Source organism: Nelumbo lutea, chromosome 7, assembly GCF_056320005.1.
Source record: "Nelumbo lutea isolate HS-2025 chromosome 7, American lotus-T2T, whole genome shotgun sequence".
Classification (NCBI taxonomy): domain Eukaryota; kingdom Viridiplantae; phylum Streptophyta; class Magnoliopsida; order Proteales; family Nelumbonaceae; genus Nelumbo; species Nelumbo lutea.
In genome coordinates, this window is record NC_142690.1 from 7,013,842 (window position 1) to 7,032,971 (window position 19,130).

At 39.8% G+C, this 19,130-nt stretch overlaps 1 protein-coding gene across 2 annotated transcripts in view; it reads left to right on the plus strand.

Moving 5' to 3' along the window:
- Positions 1–19,130, plus strand: part of LOC148844875 (insulin-degrading enzyme-like 1, peroxisomal) — a 134,018-nt gene that overhangs the window by 80,377 nt on the left and 34,511 nt on the right. For both annotated transcript variants that reach the window (XM_088955746.1, XM_088955748.1), the window contains exons 11-14: positions 8,951–9,043; positions 9,451–9,536; positions 11,338–11,424; positions 18,036–18,139. In XM_088955746.1, coding sequence (XP_088811872.1) covers positions 8,951–9,043; positions 9,451–9,536; positions 11,338–11,424; positions 18,036–18,139 — 370 coding nt within the window. The remainder of the gene's footprint in view (positions 1–8,950; positions 9,044–9,450; positions 9,537–11,337; positions 11,425–18,035; positions 18,140–19,130) is intronic.

Consider the following 19,130-nt stretch of genomic DNA (forward strand, 5'->3'; position numbering starts at 1 on the left):
CATATCATCCACATACACAATGAGTGTTATAAGTTTGTCATCCTGTCTCCTTGTAAACAATATATGATCTGCACTGCTCTGAGTGTACCCTACTTTTTTCATGGCCAAACAAAGTCTCTCAAACCATGCCCGGGGAGATTGCTTCAAACCATATAATGCTTTTCTTAGTTTACATACCTTCCTTCCAACATCATATCCAGGTGGGGGTTCCATGAATACCTCTTCATGAAGATCACCATTTAGGAAGGCATTCTTCACATCCAGCTGATGAAGTTCCTAAGAGAATTTTGCTGCTAGTGACAGTAGAACCCTGATTGTGTTGAGCTTTGCTACTGGGGCAAAGGTTTCCTTGTAGTCAATTCCTTCCTTTTGTGTAAATCCCTTTGCCACAAGTCTGGCCTTGTACCTCTCAATTGACCCATATTCCCTGTGCTTTACTGTGAATACCCACTTGCACCCAACAGTGCCTTTCCCTTCTGGCAGGTCCACCAATTCCCATGTCCTTGCTTTCATTAGGGCTTTCATCTCCTCATTCATGGCTTCTTTCCACCTTGGATCAGATGCCGCCTCTGAATACCTAGAAGGGACACATATAGAGGAAAGAGCAGACACAAAGGAATGATAGGCAGGGGATAAGTGTGAGTAAGAAACATAATCGGCTATGGGATGCCGAGTGGTACAAGAACGAACAGGCTTACGGAGAGCAATAGGAAGCTCCAAATCTGAATTGAGTGAATCAGAATTACCTTGGATTGCAGAGACAGATTGATCTGAGTTCAACTGGTTGCAATCATGAGGTTGAGGGGCCTCTTCCTTCTACTGTATGTAAGTATCTCTTTTTCTTGTTTACTGGAACCTTCAGGAGCATCAGCCGAATCTGGAGAAGCAATTGGCACAGTGGAAGTCTCACTAGGTTGACCCGGAATGTTACAGCTAGTAGTAGTGGAAGGTGATGAAATGGGAACAAAAAAGAAGGGAAAATGAGAATCCTCTTCAAACCCACTACTCTCCCCTGAAGAGGATTCTGAGAAGACTGGAAATAGGGTTGAGACTCAAAAAAGACTACATCCCTAGTAACATATTTTTTCTTGGAGACAGGATCATAACACTTATACCCCTTCTGCGTAGGAGAGTACCCCAAAAATATTCCCTTTGTAGCCTTAGGATTCAGCTTGGTCTTCTTTGGATCTTTCACATGTATGAAGCATGTACAACCAAAAACCCGCGGGGGAAGAGGAAATTCTGGAAGAATGGGACACAAAACAGAGAAAGGGGTCTTCATACCCAGTACCTTAGATGGCATCCGATTTATCGGGTGTGATGCTGTAAGAACAGCTTGAGACCAATATTGCTTGGGCACATTGTGCTGGAAAAGAAGGGCTCGAGCTGTCTCCAATAGATGCCTGTTCTTGCGCTCAACAACCCCATTTTGCTGAGGGGTGTAAGCACATGATGATTGATGTAACATGCCTGCATCTTCCATGAATGAGTTCAGGGATCTTTCAAAGTATTCAGCTGCATTGTCTGAACGGAATTGCTTGATCTTTTTATCAAATTGTGTTTCAACCATCTTGCAAAACATCATAGTTATCCGGGGAACTTCATCACGTCCTTTCAACAGATAAATCCAAGTGCACCGAGAATAATGGTCAATAAAACTGATAAAGTAACAGAAGCCATCAATGGAAACAATGGGTGAAGGACCCCAAACATCAGAATGAACCAAATCAAAAGGGGCTTGAATTTCATTACTAGAAATTGGATACATTGATCTACATTGTTTTGACATTTGACACACATCACAAATTAAACTCTGACTCGGAATGCCCTTACATAATTCGGGAAACAACATTGCTAAGGAAGAAAAAGACAAATGACCTAGCCTTGCATGCCACAAGTGCAGCCTAGCTATTGACTCCACACTTTCCGGACTAGTAGTAGAAGTTTGCAAGGCTGAGCTGACATCTTCATCAAAATAGTAGAGGCCCCCATACTCATGACCACTCCCAATCGTTCTCCTCGTCAATCTGTCCTGGAAGACACAATGAGAAGGAAAGAAAGTTATACTGCAGTTCAAGTTTTTTGTAAGCTTTGAAACAGACAACAGATTTGAGGTAAGACTAGGAACATGTAGGACTGATTTAAGAGAGAGATCCTTGCTTAGGTCAACCATCCCCTTTCCAGAGATGGTGGAGAGGGACCCATCAGCTACTCTCATCTTATCCTGGCCAGACAACAGATGATATGTGGAGAATAAGGAGGACATATGTGTCATGGTCAGTGGCTCCGGAATCAATCACCCAAGAGGTAGAATTAATGGAACTAGATGCACTAAATGCAAAGGTTGTACCTGATTTGGCAAGGGAGGTGGAAGCTAAAGAATTGTTCTTCAGACGGGCTAATGCCCGACTGAGAACCTCTACCTCACTAGCTGTGAAGCCCAAAGTACTTGGTCCAGAGGAGTCGGCAGCCTGCCTTGCGGTGGAAGATGACACTGTCTGAATACTCTGTGAGTTGTCACTACTGTTGTTGGTGGCAAGATTCCCACTTGTTGTGTGGCCCTTATGTTGCCTTTTGTCCTTTCTCAGAGCAGATGGCTTCAGATGAGGGTACAGGACCCAACATTTCTCCTTTGTGTGTTTCTCACCACCACAATGTGTACACTTGAGGGACTTCTTGTCTGAAAATCTATTCCCCTTAGTGGAGACTAAGGCTAAATGTTTTCCAGGTAGTTCTGTTGACTATGTCTGGAAGTCAACTTGCATCTCCTTTCTCCTTACTTCTTCATTCCTCACTAGGTAGTAGACATGGTGAAGCTCAGGTAATTCATCTCTCCCTAGAATATGTGACCTTATACCTTCATATACAGGGTCAAAACCCGCCAGAAACTTGAAGGCTCTGCCCTCCTCAATCTGCTTATCATGCCTCACCTTATCATTAGCATTTTCCCAATCCAAAATCAAATGGTGGTCAAGCTCTTCCCAGAGGCCTTCTAGTGTTGCAAAGTAGGTTGCCACGGACATGTCTCCTTGCCTTAGGGCTGCAATGTCTTGGTTCAGCCTGTAGATTCTAGCATTGTTCTTTTTCTGGCCATATGTCTTAGATACTTTCTCCCAAATTTTAGCAGCTGTGGGGAAGTGATGAACAGTTGTGGCCACCCTAGGAGTCATAGAGGCCAGCAACCAAGACATGACTGTGGCATTTTCCTTTCGCCACACGGTGTATTCAGGACTGCCAATTTTTGGTTGTTTCTTGTTTCCATCCAAATAGCCTGTGAGGTCACGAGAGGTAATGAACAACATTGCTGAGACAGACCACTCTTTGAAGTTATACTCATCTAGCAGCACACTTGTAATCTGCAAGCTGTGCAGATTAGGATTTTCCAGGTTTGAGGACCTTGTAACAGGTCTGCTATCTCTAGAGTAAACTTCACCGGATAGTGAGGACATCCTGACTTCAGTCCAAGAGTTGTTCACAGTGCTGTAGGTGGTTCTGTTTAGGCCTGGCTGAAGTGGTCACAGTGCTGGTAGAAGTGTTCACAGTTCGGGTACTGTGCAGTGCTGTTTAGGACTCGTCGAAGTAACTGAACCAGTTCACAGTGCTAGTAACTGAAGTTACTTCAGTTAGGGCTTGTTCTGCGACCTGAAGTAACTGTGCAGTGCAGTAACTGAAGTTCACAAAGTAGGACTGATAACCGACCTGAAGAAAATCTGTAACTGAAGTTACCACAGTTCTGCGCAAGTATTGCTGGGGCACGAATCTGCAACTGTAGAGAAGGCTAAGTCTTTTCCACTTGTTCTGCGCAAGTCTTGCTGGAGCACGAAGCTGCTACTGTAGAGGAAGCTCTCCCCCTTTCGGCTAGTGCTAGGACTGCTGAAATCAGTCCTCAACTAGGTCTGTCCTATACAGACCTCTCTTAGTAGCCCAATAGCTACTATTTGCTGGAGATAATCTAGTAGGACATCTACTTCTGGGTCTTACATCCCTTGAGTCCTACAACCAAGAGAAACCCTAGGTTTGAACTTGCTTTACTCTCCTACACTCCTAGGTCTTCACTGCAGCAACCCAGAAAAGGAAGAGGGAAGATGAAAAGACAGCAAGAGAAAAGAGTGCTTGCTGAAACCAGGAAGGAGCTAATGCTCTGATACCATGTAATCTGAAGAGCTATACTCGAAGTAGTAAGGAGGAGAAGAGAATCACAGAACTGAAGAGAATGTCGAACTGAACTATCCAGTCGACCAGTCCTTTATTTATAGATGAATATGGTACAAGGTACAAGAAATTACTGGGATGCCCCTGATTAGTGATGGGACACCCAGATGACTTAAATCATTAAACAGGATTAGGCCCAGGCCCATTAACACAAGCCCAGTTACAAGATAAGTTAAACATAAGAATGGGCTAATAAGAACTCTTATCAGCCGAACATCACTCTAACATTCTAACAGTAAGTCCCGTAGCTCAAAGGTTTCTACGAAGAGGTTAAGCATCCTCATGCTTGAAGTAACTTGGTGGTTTGGGTTGTTTGTTTCACCTAAGAATCTTATTACATTAAAGTCTCCCCCTAAACACCATGGACCATCCCATAAACCTCTCATTACTGCTAACTCTTTCCACAAACTCTCCCTTCTCGTATAAGAGGTAGGACCATACACATTGGTTAACACCCACTCCCAACCATCCATCTTCCTCTTGATCTTTATGGATACTGAATATTTCCCAGTTAACTCCTCGTTACACTCCAATTCTGCATTTTTCCACAAAGTTATAATTCCCCCAGAGGCTCCCCATGATTGTGCATATGCCCGCTTATGTCTCTAGCTGACCAAATACTTCTCACCCATTTTTTTATCCAACTCGGTCAACTTAGATTCTTGAATCATAACACTATCTGGTTTTTTTCTCCTTAAAAGGTCCCTAATTACTCCTCTTTTTCTTGAACTTCCTAATCCTCTTACATTCCATCTTATCAACTTCATGGACACCGAAATAAAGCACACCCAAATCAGCCAGCTCCCACTCACCATTTCTTCCTATCCTTCCTTCCAACACTTCCTTTATCATAATCCACCTCACATTTTAGCTTTTCCACCTCACTCCCGATTGCTCACAGAAAGGGAGTCCGATCGTGTTTTACCAAACACCTTATTACCCGCTATGTATCTTATGACCATATTTCCCCCTCTCACCGTGCATTCTTATCTGTTGTTGATAGTATTCCCATACCCAAAAATGTGGCAGAGGCCCTAACTTATCCTGAATGGACAAATGCTATGAAGGAGGAGATTAATGCCCTCCATAAGAATCACACTTGGGAGTTAGTAGATCTTCCAAAGAACCTGTGGGGTGTAAGTGGGTGTTTTCAGTGAAACGCAAGGTTGATTGAATGGTAGAAAGATACAAAGCAAGGCTGGTAGCAAAAGGGTACACTCAGGTTTATGGTATTGATTATGATGAGACATTTGCCTCTGTTGCTAAGATGAATTCAATTCGAGTTTTGTTATCATTGGTTGCAAATCTTGATTGGGAATTGCATCATTTGATGTAAAAAATGCTTTCTTAAATGGTGATCTGGAGGAGGAGGCTTATATGGTTCAGCCACCAGGCTTTTGTGCCAAAGGTAGTGAGAGTAAGGTGTGCAAGTTGAGAAAACCTCTCTATGGCCTAAAACAATCTCCCAGAGCATGGTTCAATAGGTTTCATATGGCAGTTCAACAGGTAGGATTCAAACAATGTCAGTCTGATCACACTCTCTTTGTTTGTTAAGGGGTGTCAAGAATAAGTTGTAGTGTTCATATGTGGATGATATCATTATTACAAGGACCGGAGCTCTAAAATACAAAGGTTGAAGGAGTTCTTGGCTTCACAATTTGAGGTGAAGGATCTGGGTCCCCTAAAGTTATTTCTTGGGTTTGAGGTTGCCCGCTCAAAAAGGGGTATCTTCACCTCTCAGAGGAAGTACGTCCTAGATCTGCTACAAGATATAGGCAAGCTAGGTGCAAAACTAGCAGACACCCCTATGGATGTTGATCATAAATTGGGTCATTGTGATGGTGAACCTCTAAAAGATGTGAAACCGTTTCAAAGACTAGTGGGAAGATTGCTTTACTTGTCCATGACACACCCGGACATAGCTTATATGGTTGGTGTTCTAAGCCAGTTTATTAGGGTGAGCAAGAAGAAACGAAATACGGAACTGACTAAAAAACCGACTGAAATCGAACTGGAAATTCGGTTAACCGAACTGAATATGCATTATATATAAATATATATATATATATTTATAATATATAATATATTATTTATTATTTAAAATATAATATTTTATATATTTCTAGTGTTTTATTATATATTTATATATTTTTCCTATCTTGGACTTCCAATTGGAGCTAGAGCTGCTTCTGTTTCTATCCTTTGCAGGGTGGAAGGGGAAATTTCTATCCTTTGCAGGGAAATTAACTTTGATAAAAAGTGTTCTCTCAAATCTGTCAGTTTACTATTTATCTTTACATAAAGCTCCTGCTGCTGTGGTGGGAGAGAAAGGCTTGAGAGAGAGTTTTTGTGGAGTGCTAGGGCTGAGAGAAAGAAATTGCACTTGGTTAAGTGGGAGTTGGTGTGCAGATCCAAAAAAGATAGGGGTTTAGGTGTGAAAAGGGTTGGAATCTTCAACAAAGCTTTATTGGGAAAGTGGGTTTGGAGGGAGGCCCTTTGGAGGAGAGTGGTGGCTTGTAAGCATGGGGTGGTGAACTTTGGGTGGGATTCTAAGGAGGTGAGACACACGTATGGAGTTTGTGTATGGAAAGGTATCATGAGTTTAACTCCTTGATGATCCCTTTCTATGCATGGAAAGTGGGAAGTGGGTTGAATATAAGGTTTTGGGAAGATGACTGGTTGGGGGTGGGGAAATTTGCTGAATATGCCCAAGATTATATAATCTGAGCAAGAAAGGAGTGCCAATTTCAGACTGCTGCGAAGTTGCTAATGGTGCTGTGATTTGGAGGCCAAGTTTCAGAAGACCCTTTTTTGATTGGGAGGTGGAGTGCTTGGAGTTGCTGGCAAAACTTCAGGCCTCTGAGATTAATCCCTCAATTACAGATGTCAGAGTGTGGAAAGAGTGTAAGGATGGGAAGTTTATTGTCAAGTCATTGTATTTGGCACTGATCAGAAATCAGGTGGAGGCTGATCCAGTTATGGGTGCTTGGGGTATGATTGTACCACCAAGGGCTGAAGCATTTGCTTGGTTGATTGTGAGAGGCTGCATTCTAACACGGGATAACTTGAAACTTAGTGGTCTGCAGTTTCCAAGTAGATGTGCGCTGTGTTGTGCTGGCGTGGAAGATGTGTCTCACATTTTGCTTCATTGCAACTTTTCATATCCAGTTTGGTCCTATTTCTTCAAGTTACTTAAGGTGGAAAGAAGCTCTTTGGCTGCTCCAGCTGAAATTTTCAGTTGTTGGCCAAGAATCCAAGGTGGAGTTAAGGTTAAGATCCTTTGGTCATGTATTCCCTTCTCTGTTTTCTGGGAAATATGGAAGGAAAGAAACAGAAGGATCTTCAAGGAGAAAAAGAAAAACATGGAAGAGTTGGTAGCTGTTATTAGTTCGACAGTTATTGGTTGGGTGCTTTTACTTCAAGAGTTTCAAGGATTTCAGAAAAAAAAAGACTTCGGAGCTGATTTTTGGACTTCTCTGAATTCTTTATAGGAATGTTGAGATTTGTTATATATCTGATATGATGTTTTTTCTTTTTGTGGTTTTCATTACTGTAATCCGGTGGGGGTGACATTTTTTCACCTAGTTATGATGTACTGTTTTTCTTTTAGCAATAAAATTTCTTTTTTATTTATCTTAAAAAGATGATAGATTGAGGCTTTTGTTTTAGGGTTATGTTTCGTTGGGTTGACAACTTTGTTTTGGTTTGTTAAGGGTTGTGGGCTTGGAAAGCATGTTGTGGGTTAGTTTCTAAAGGAAAAAGTTGTATCTCTTTTTGGGAAGGCCCGTATAGGTTTCCCTACCTTTTCTTTCAAACAAAACATAGCCTAATTGTGTTTCCTTGCAATCTTTAACCCTCTGAGGGCTTCCAATGGTTCTGCTCTTGTAGAGAGTCATGCACCCCAATAGGCCCGTAGAAGAGGATAATGATATTCTATTTTTCAGTCCTGGACACACCCCCAATACCATAATTTCCAGGGTTGCCTAGGCTGCAGACATCAAAATTCAGTTTAATTTAGCTACTCATAGGTGGCATCTACCTCTTGCACACTAGGGATCTCAAAGAAGAAGAATTGGCAACCACGTAATACTCTTAGAATATTGTCAATGGAGAATTGCATATATACATTCGCTGCTTTCATCCAATGAACAATCTTCATTGTGATGTTCTCAGCAAGTTTCCTTTGAAAGGCTTTTATGTTGTTATCAAAATTGTTTTAAAAAAAGGTGGGTCCCTTCAGAGGTTATGTTTCATCAAGTTCAAGTCATTGCATAGTATAAGCATCAGGTGTATTCTCCATCTTTGATCCTTATTTTGGTATATGTATTGTCAATGGGAAAGCCAAAATCTGACAGATGTTCAGCTGAGCTGGAAGACAAGGATTTGAGAATCAATCTTATATATATACTTATACGCATTAGTATTATAATATATACATGCCAATTATCAAGAAATGGGAAGAAATTCCTTATGGAGTTCCATAAGCTGAAATGTATTGACTTCTAGATTGTTTGTTTTAGAAAGATTGGAATCTGTCTGATTAGAAACATCAATTGGTTTTGTGCATCTCTTTTGTAGGGACAGGGGCATTTTTTACTCCCATATCTTTTTAACTATACAATAATTATTTCTTTATTGCTTGAAGGAAACAATAGACTGTATATCCATACCTTATTGTTCTTGTACTGATTGGTTAAGGTTAATGCTGTATATTGGTTGCATCTTTCTGAAATTGCAGGATGGGCTATAAGTTTGTCAGCAGGTGAAGGGGATTTTACACGCGAGTTTTCTTTCTTTAAAGTGGTTATTGATCTTACTGATGCTGGTCATGGTTAGTTCCTTTTCTTGGTGCATCAACTATTTTGTTTCATGTGTCCTAAGTAGTTCTCTTGATATCTTTTTTCTGACCAGTAAACCTTTTATTTGTCTATACTGTTATAAAAAGAAATTTACTTTGCCTTGCACCATTTTAGTTTTCAACTTTTTTCTATGAACTTCCCTTTATAAATTACTATAAAGATAAAATATGGTGAAGAAAGGATCTGACATGCCTGTACACTCTATAAGTTATAGTCATGTATCATTATGGTGAGATAGGTCAAATTAATCCTAGTGGACTGTTTTTTACCTCTAGTTTCTAACCAATATATGTTAAAATCTTTTTTTTTTTGTTTTCTTGAAGAAATTTTAGCAATATTATAAACATTTTGTAAATGATATTGACTTTCTAAATTACAGAGCACATGGAAGAAATTGTAGGATTATTGTTCAAATACATTATTCTCTTACAACAATCTGGTGTTAAGAAATGGGTATTTGATGAGGTATGTGAATTTTGAATTTTTAGACATGCATGATTTTATGTGCAATTGCCAACTTTGTTAATATATATTTATATACATCAAAAAAAGGATGGTCCAGTGCACAAGGGTCCCATCAATGCAGGTAACACAGAGAGATTGCTTCCAGGATTTGAACCCTGGTCACCCAGGTTACAATGGAGCAACCTAACCGTTGCACCAGTGCTTACCTTTAATAAGATTAAGTTTCATACCTTGTATCTACATGCTCCTATTTATCACCATTAGAACTACATGATACTGTTTGTTTCTTTACATAAATAAAAAAAATGACTAAATAGCATTGACCTCTTCTTATCTTATTGTGGTGCTTTCATACTTTGCTATAACAAATTAATACTTTTGATATTTTTTTTTGTTGGTACCTTGGTTTAATAATTCATAAAGATTGAGGAGGATGTGCCTAAAGAGTTAGAGCAGGATGGGCAAAATGGAGGGGTGTATCTGGACTTTTATGTGATAGGCGAATACTACTTAGATTAAAAGAAAAATTCTATAAAACAGTTGTAAGCCCAACCTTAATTAAAATAAAGGCTGCACACTGGGTGAAAACTATGGAGGCTCTCCAAAATTTCTCTTTGAATGATATTTTGAGAACTTGGAAAGAGGTGACACTCTTGTCTCAAGAAAAGGAAAGGCAAGTTATGGTATGGAAACCTTTGGCATCTAGCTTTCTAATGCTCAACTTTGATGGAAGCTTCATAGGCAATATGGGATTGGCTGGGGTAGGGGTGTCTTCAGGAATTCAGAAGGAAGAGTGGTGGCTTTGTATTAAGGACCACTGGAGCACGGTGATGCACTGACAGCAGAATTGATTTTCTTTTTGCAAGGGCTAAAATTTTCTAAACATTTTGGATTCCACAATCTAGAAGTGGAAGGGGACTCTCAGGTGATCAGCTCTTGGATAAGATGCAGTGCTCAAATACCTTGGGTTTTCAGGCACAAATTCAGGGATATTGAGAACTTAAGAAGGGAGCTAAATGTTTCCTTTAAATGGATGAGAAGAACAACAAAAGGAGTGGCAGACACTCTAGGACAAACAAGGGGCTTTAAGACAACATTTGTTTTGGGAAAATTTGTGAACTCTTTTCTATTTGGGTGGATCTTAGACCTACCTCCTTGTAATCTAAAAGCTGCATTAATAAAATTACTTTCTACTTATCAAAAAGAAGGCCAGTTATACTGTCCGGAGTAGAGTGTTGGGCAGTCAAGAAACAACATGTCCAAAAACTAAGTGGCAGCACTGTGAAAGCTAAGATGGATGAGTGGAAAAAATATAAAGGATATGACCAGAAATGAATCCGTAGGAACCTAGGAGTGGCTCTGATAGGTGAGAAAATGAGAGAAAGTAGAGACTAAGATGGCTTGTTCACGTGCATGGAAGACCCTCAAGAGCACCAATTAGAAGTGATTTGTTACAAGGTGAAAGGGCTAGAAGGGCTAGGGATAGACCAAAATGGACATGGGTAGTAATAAGAAGTGATTTAAGCACTAAAATTTAATAGTGGATATTGCATTAAATAGAACAGATTGGTGAAATAGGATTCATGTAGCCAACTCCATATAGCAGGGATAAGGCATGGATGATGATGATGATGATATTTTTTGTTGTTGTGGTGCCAATCTCAGGATTATGTTAAGTATTTTTCTTCTTTGATCTAATGTTCATGTGATAGTGTTGCCTTTTTTGTGATATTGAATTATTGGATAATTGATGTTATATTTCATATTTATGGCTTCTGAAACAATTTATTTTGTTCACAAGATCTCAGCCATTTGTGAGACAGTGTTCCATTATAAGGACAAAATCCCTCCTATTAATTATGTAGTCAATGTTGCTTCAAACATGAAGGTGAGTGAACTATTACATTCATGGACAGTTTTCTTATTGCTTAATGTTGCAACTGTTATGTTTAATTTTATCCTTTAATTAATCAAAATGAATTTTATTGTACTACAAATAAAAGCCTCATCTCTTTATGATTCAGTTGTAGTTGCTGTAGATATTTTGTAAGGAAACTGGTATTTGGAATTGCCTTGTTTACGTTGAGTTGGGCCCAATTGTTTTTTATTCTTATTTTATGTTATTTAGTTAGGAAGTTGTTGGGCTTTAGGCCCATTAGTTTATGTTTTTAAGTTGTGACTGTTCAGTTACTTTAGTAGCCGCCCTATTAAGGGCATTCTTGTAATATCTCATTCTTTGAGTTAAGTATAAATTATAATGAGGGGTTGGTGGCCAGAGCTAATTTTTCAATTCTAGTTGACTTCCTACTCTTTTCTTCTCTACTGCTGAAACTCTTCATCTTCTTTCTCTTCACAAGGAATTCATCTAAATCTACAATCAGTAATTTCTACTTGGTACCAAAGCAGGCCGAAGGTTTCTTGAGTTGTTTTCTCATGCAGCCCTAGATCGGCCGACTACATGGTGATTTAAGAGGCTGATCGAAGATCTCAGGTAAGCCCAGTTTTTGGATTTTTTGGTGGATCTGTTTGCCCTGTAGCTAGTCTAGGGTTTCTCATCAAAATCAGGAAAAACTAGAGAAAGGGAAAGAGTTCTGTTTCTGTTGGACTCTTAAATTTTGACCTAGGAAGTGGCACCCTAATTTTTTAGGGTTCCTTGGAGTTTTCTGTAGGGAGCGGTTCAAGTCCTGGCCGATTTGGAGGCCTCTAGAGAGAGCGGCTGCCTCTTCTCCGTCCTGCAGAAAAGGAATCTTTTGTGAGAGGACAATCTAGGACACCAGAAAGGTGTTGTTGGTTTCAGAAGTGTTTCTTTTGATCTTCTTGCATATTTCAGTTATTTTCTTTGCACCTTTTGAGAAGCATAGAGGGTCACAGAGTTGAAAATAAGTCCAGGAGTGAAATTGGACCAGTGGGAGGGGGTGCTGGAGACCTTTCCGGGACTGGGACCATTACTACAGTTTAGTTGGATGGTTCAAATTACTTAGAATGGTCACAATCTACAAAGATGGCCATTAGTGCTCATGGGAAATTAGGGTATATCACTGGTGAAGAAGTGAAACCCGAAACTAGCAACTCCCGGTAGGTACAGGAGAATTATATGGTGATGACTTGGTTGTGTAATTCCGTGTTGCCCCATATAAGTAAAAAGTTTTTTATGGGCAAATACAACTAAGGAAATATGGGATGGGGTTGCAGAAACCTATTCACAGAGGGAGAATGTTGCTAGGGCTTATCAGATGAGAAATCAGATTATTGCTACAAGGCAGGGAGATAGACCTATTGCAACTTATTTTTCAGGCCTTAAAACCCTATGGCAGGAGATTGACCATTTAGAGACATTTGCTTGGGAAACCACTAAGGATGTAGCTACCTATCAGAAACATCTAGAGAAGTATAGGGTGTTTGAATTTCTTGTTGGCCTTAATCCTGAGTATGATATTGCAAGACAACATCTTCTTTCTAGAGTTTGTTGCAGCTGTTGCAGTAAGGGCCGAACTTGAGAGGTATGGGCAGCTTCTGAACCTACGGGATACAGCCAGTTCTAGTTCAGCAATAGGCAGACAGCAAGGTATAGGTGGTACTGGTGGAGTTCACTCTACTTCCTTTGCTCACACAGGTAGTTCACATGTCACTGCAAATTATGTTTCTACTTCAAGTAAGGAGGGACCTCCTTGGGTTATAGATTTTGGAGCCTCAGAGCACATGACCCATAGCTCTACTATTTTTTCTTCTTACCAACACTGTTCTGGCAGAGATAGGGTCTCCACAGCTGATGGATCCCTTGTTCCCATTGCTAGGAAGGGATCTGTCAAGATTAGTGATTCGATTTCCCTTCCCTCTATCCTTCATGTTCCCAGATTGAGCACTAATTTGTTATCTGTTAGTAGTTTGATTAAGAACTTGAACTGCTCAGTAGTTTTTTCTCCTGGTCATTGTATCTTGTAGGATGTGGATTCAAAGAGGACGATTGGGAGTGGTCGTGAAGTGAATGGAATCTACCTCCTGGATGTGCTTACTCCTCATCAGAGTCATCATGTCAGCAAGGATGGTGAGTTAGGGTCTGTGGATCAGATTATGCTTTGGCATAATCGTTTGGGTCACTTACCTTTTTCTTCTTTGAGTCTGTTGTTTCCAAAACTTCTTGAGTTTGTTAGTTTGTCAAGTCTAGAGTGTGAAGGTTGTCAATTTGGAAAACTAGTAATAAAAGGTGTTCTTCTTCTTTTGATGTTATTCCTTCTATGAGAGGCTATCGATATTTTCTCTTACTTGTGGATGATTTCTCACGATACTCTTGGATTTACTTGATGAGATCCTGCGATGAAGTACCATCCTTGGTGAGGCAATTTCATTAGATGGTACTAACATAGTTTGGAATAAGAATAAAGGTGTTCAAATCAGACAATGCCAGGGGATATTTTGAAAAACACTTTGCCTCATATTTGTTAGAATATGGTGTTGTCCATTAGAGCAGTTGTCCCTACAGTCCACAGTAGAATGATGTTGCAGAAAGGAAGAACAGACACATTGTTGAGATTGCAAGAGCATGATGATCACATCTACAGTTCCAGCTCGGTTTTGGGGTGATGCAGTCCTCACAGCAGTATATCTGATTAACAGGGTGCCCTCTCGTATACTTGATTTCAGCACCCCATTTAGTTTCCTTTTTCCTGAGGGAGTGATGTTTCATATTCCTCTCAGGGTGTTTGGGTGTGTCTGCTTTGCACATATCCTTGGTCCTCACCGCTTGAAGATTGATCCCAAGGCAAAGAAGTGTGTCTTCCTTGGATATGCAGAAAATTAGTACTGCTGCTATGATCCAGTCTCTGGGAGCCGGTATGTTACCATGGATGTCACTTTTTTTGAATCCACATACTTCTTCTCAAAGAATCCTTCTCAGGGGGAGTGTTTTGGGGAAGTGAGTCGGCAATCTATTCCTCTCCCAGTTCTAGTCCTTGTGTCTACTCCTGTGCTTAACCCTCCTGTGTCACCTACCTTACCACCTCCTTTGCGTCCTGCTTCTCAGCATTGCTCATGACAGAGACTTCACAGGGAGGTTGATTCCACTACAGTAGAACTCACATCACTTCCTGTTGGTTCCTTGGAGACTCTAGATTCAGCTGATGTGGATTCAGGTATTCCTCTTGATCCCGCTACTGTTTTAGTTCCCATTGATTCTACTAAATCCTATTACAGATAACTTGGATCTTCCTATTGCTCTTAGAAAATGGAAGAGAAAGTGCACTGCTCATTGTATTTCACAGTACTTATCCTACAATGGACTTTCTCCTTCCTGCCGTGATTTTCTTTCCGCTCTTGATTCTGTGTCTATACCCAAGGGTGTTAGTGAGGCTCTCTCTAAACCTGAGTGGAAGATAGCTATGCAGGAAGAGATGGAAGCTTTGATTAAAAATCAGACATGGGACATTGTCGACCTACCCGAGGGCAAGGAGACTGTTGGATGCAGATGGGTTTACACAGTAAAATATAAGGCAGATGGAAGTATAGAAAGGTACAAGGCCAGACTTGTTGCAAAAGGGTACACATAGACCTATGGCATTGATTAGTTAGAGAATTTTGCACCAGTTATAAAGATGACATATGTTCGGATACTTCTTTCTCTTGCTGCCACATACTCTTGACCCTTTTTTCAACTTGTGTGAAGAATGCTTTCCCAAATGGGGATCTGCAAGAGGAAGTGTATATGGATCTCCCTGCTAGCTTCTACAGTGATGCTGAAAAGGGAAATGTATGTAGACTTAAGTAGTCACTTTATGGCTTGAAACAATCTCCTAGAGCATAGTTTGACAGATTCAGAAAGGCCTTGATTGCTTTTGGCTACACTCAGACTCAATTCGATCATACCTTGTTTGTGAAGCGAAGGGGATCTTTGGTGTCAGTCCTAATTGTTTATGTGGATGATATTATTGTCACAAGGAATGAGCTAAGTGAGATTGATTGTCTGAAAAGGAATCTACATAAAGAATTTGAAATTAAGGATCTTGGAGAACTGAGATACTTCTTAGGCATTGAAGTTGCAAGATCAAAACATGGAATTTTTATCTTTCAAATGAAGTATGTCTTGGATCTTCTTCAAGAAACAAGGAAGCTTGGAACGAAGGCAATCCGTACTCCTATTGATCAGAACCACTGAATCAATGCATCAGAAGGTGAGCCAGTAAAGGACATTGGGAGATATCAGAGACTTGTGGGTTGGCTGTTATACTTGTGTATGACAAGACCAGACATTTCCTATGCAGTAAGTGTGGTAAGTCAATACATGCATGCTCCACGAGTCCAGCATTTGGAGGCTGTTGACAGGATTCTTGCTTATCTGAAGGGACACCCGAGCAGAGGCATATTGTTTACTGATCATGGACAGTTGAAACTAAAGGCTTATACAGATGCAGATTGGGCAGGATGCCTTGATGACAGGAGATCCACTTCAGGAGTATGCACCCTTGTTGGGGGTAACCTTGTCTCGTGGAAGAGTAAGAAACAAACAGTGGTGGAAAGATCAAGTGCTGAAGCTGAATACAGGGCCATGGCACATGGAGTTTTAGAACTTCTCTGGATCTGTTTCCTATTAGGAGAAATTGGTGTATAGGCATAAGAACCTATGATGTTGTACTGTGATAACCAGGCAGCAATTAACATTGTCCCTAACCCAGTCCATCATGACCGAACTAAGCACATTGAAGTGGATAGACATTTTATCAGAGAAAGAGTGACTTTTGGGGAAGTTTGTCTTCCATACATTGCTTCTGATCTGCAGCTCGCTGATGTTCTCACAAAAGGTGTTGCAAGGAACAAGCTGGAGCATGATCTACGCAAGTTGGGAATGTGTGACATTTACTCCCAACTTGAGGGGGAGGGTTGAGTTGGGCCCAACTGCTTTTTATTCTTATTTTAAGTTACTTAGTTAGGAAATTGTTGGGCTTTAAGTTGTGACTGTTCATCTACTTTAGTAGCCGCCCTATTAAGGGCATTCTTGTAATATCTCATTCTTTGAGTTAAGTATAAAATATAATGAGAGGTTGGCACTTAGAGCTAATTTTTCAATTCTGGTTGACTTCCTACTCTTTTCTTCTCCTCTTTTCTTCTCTACTACTGAAACTCTTCATCTTCTTCTTCTTTCTCTTCACAAGGAATTCATCTAAATCTGCAATCAGTAATTTCTACTGTTTACACATACCATTACTTGAGAAATAGGTTCATGATTATTTATAGGTTTGAAGTCATGCTATTTTGTGCAAGGATGTAGCTTATTAATAAAAAATGTTATGAGGTTGAATGATGTATGCCTACTTTTCCTGTCTTATTATGTAGGGGTTCTCAAAGAAATTTATAGTCACATCTATGACTATGCTCAAATCCATGCAAGAAAATGACAGTGCCCTGATATTACTTTTATAAGTTAATTAGTATCTTAGTGTTTGTAGAAGCATGAAAGAATGGATGGAACTTACCTCTCTGGTTCCCTAAAGGATTGCTACTCTTTTATTGCTCCATTCTTCTCATGAAAAGCTCAAATTTGAGCTTCACTAACCTCCAACAAATTTCTCCATAAAGAATCCGGCTTGCCCCTTACTCCTTGCATGATGCTCCTCTTTCTCTTCCTCATTAGGTCCATAGACATTGGGAAAGGACCACTCTAACCTATCCCCTTAACTCTTGAAAAGAACTTGAATATATTGTCACCCTACAATTACCCTTTTTACAACACCTTTGAATCCCAGAACTATATTTTTCTGAGCCAAATCCTCTTTAACATTCTCCATCCATATATCATTACACAACCCCATAATCTTTTTTTTATTGGTTACAGTGAAAACTGTATTGATTGTCAGAAAGGAATAATATTTAGAATGGGTTAAAGAACTGAGTTGTTGCCACTTATCGGTTGTTAACATTTGAAAGCTTGGAAATAATCCCCCAATGCAACCTTTTCGCTGATACAGGTTCAGTCTTTTGCATATCCTTAGTCCTTGAAGGGCAGCATGCCTTTGAAACCTTGTAGAGTCTCTCTTGTCTACTGGACCTTAATAGAGAGCAATGAAGTAACCAGCACTATTCCCGAGGACTCCCAGTTCTGGATTTCTAATACTACACCCATCAAATTTAAGTTTGCCTTGATCTTAGACTGGTGGAATCCAATCCCTTGCCAAGTTTATCCTAGAAGCTACAACCCCATAATCATTTGATATTACAATTTTTTATGTAGTAAGCATGCTCATCCAAAACTTGGTGCTTCATTCTACAGGACTAACATTAAGACTATGGGCCTTCCATTTCTGGATGATGGTTTTACTTATAAAATTTACTAGGGCATTTTTTTTCTCAAGGATGCATGTGCCCTGCATGATCATAATGTGTGCTTAATGTCATTCAAGTATATTAGGAATTTAGGATTTAATCACTGATATAGAACTGGTTTAGCAACTGCTGTTTCTTCTTTGATTACTTGTGCTAAAGGCAATCTGACGTTTAAAATTATATTTTCAGTTATATCCCCCCAAAGACTGGTTAGTAGCTTCATCTTTGCCTTTAAACTTCAATCCAGGCACCATTCAGATGGTGTTGGATGAGCTTACTATGAACAATGTGAGGTAAGTAAGGTGGTGCATGAATAATTATTAGATTTGAACTGGGATTATTTGACTATGAAAACTCAAATCTCTCTCCCTTCACTGTGTTGTTCTCCCTTTTATCAGGAGTGGTTTGTTTCTTTTATAAGTTAAGGATGTGCAAAAAAGAAAAGGCAGCAATTGTCATTGTATTCTACTTGTAAATCACAATTGTTACTAAATTGAGATTCTGCTTCATATAAATGCAATGACAATTGCGCCTTTTCTTTTTTGCACATCATTAAATACAAAAGAAACAAACCACTCTACTTATTGAAAAGTGTAAAAAGGGCAGCTTGGTGCATGAGAATCCTGCTAATGCAGGGTCTGAGGGGGGACAGATGTATGCAGACTCACCCCTACAGACATAAGGAGGCTATTTCTAAGATTTGAACCCCAGTCACCCAGCTCTAGAGAAACCCAGCCATTGCACCAAGCCTACCCTCACTTTTTGAAAAGTGTATAATGAAAAATATAGGGGGTGCAACTTGGGTGAGTCTGGGTTGAGCATTTGTTAAAATTTGAAGAGGACTGATCTGGGCCTGTGGACCTCAACCAGATGCAGTGTAGATTTTTCAAATCTGGTATCCAATTTGCACTCCTAGAAAAATCAACTTCATTTCATAATGCTGGTGTTGTTTACTTGAAACATAATGGGAAAACAGTTCAACTGGAGTGACTCGAAAGCCATAAATCTGATTCACATACTTGCATTATGCTTTCACTAATACAATATCTTTTCATTAAAATAATAATTTCATATTTTTAAGCTGTTAAGGTTTTGTGTTCAAGGGATATATCAACATTGTGATTTACCATGCTTGTTGGTTCCTCTTTTAATTTTCCGATAAATGTGTATTAGCTACAAAATTGAAGGAGTGGTTCATTCAGTATAGAAAATATATAAATGGTTAAAGGGTCAAAAAGAAACCGTCTATCATATACAACTGTTCCCCCATTTGTACAGTGACAG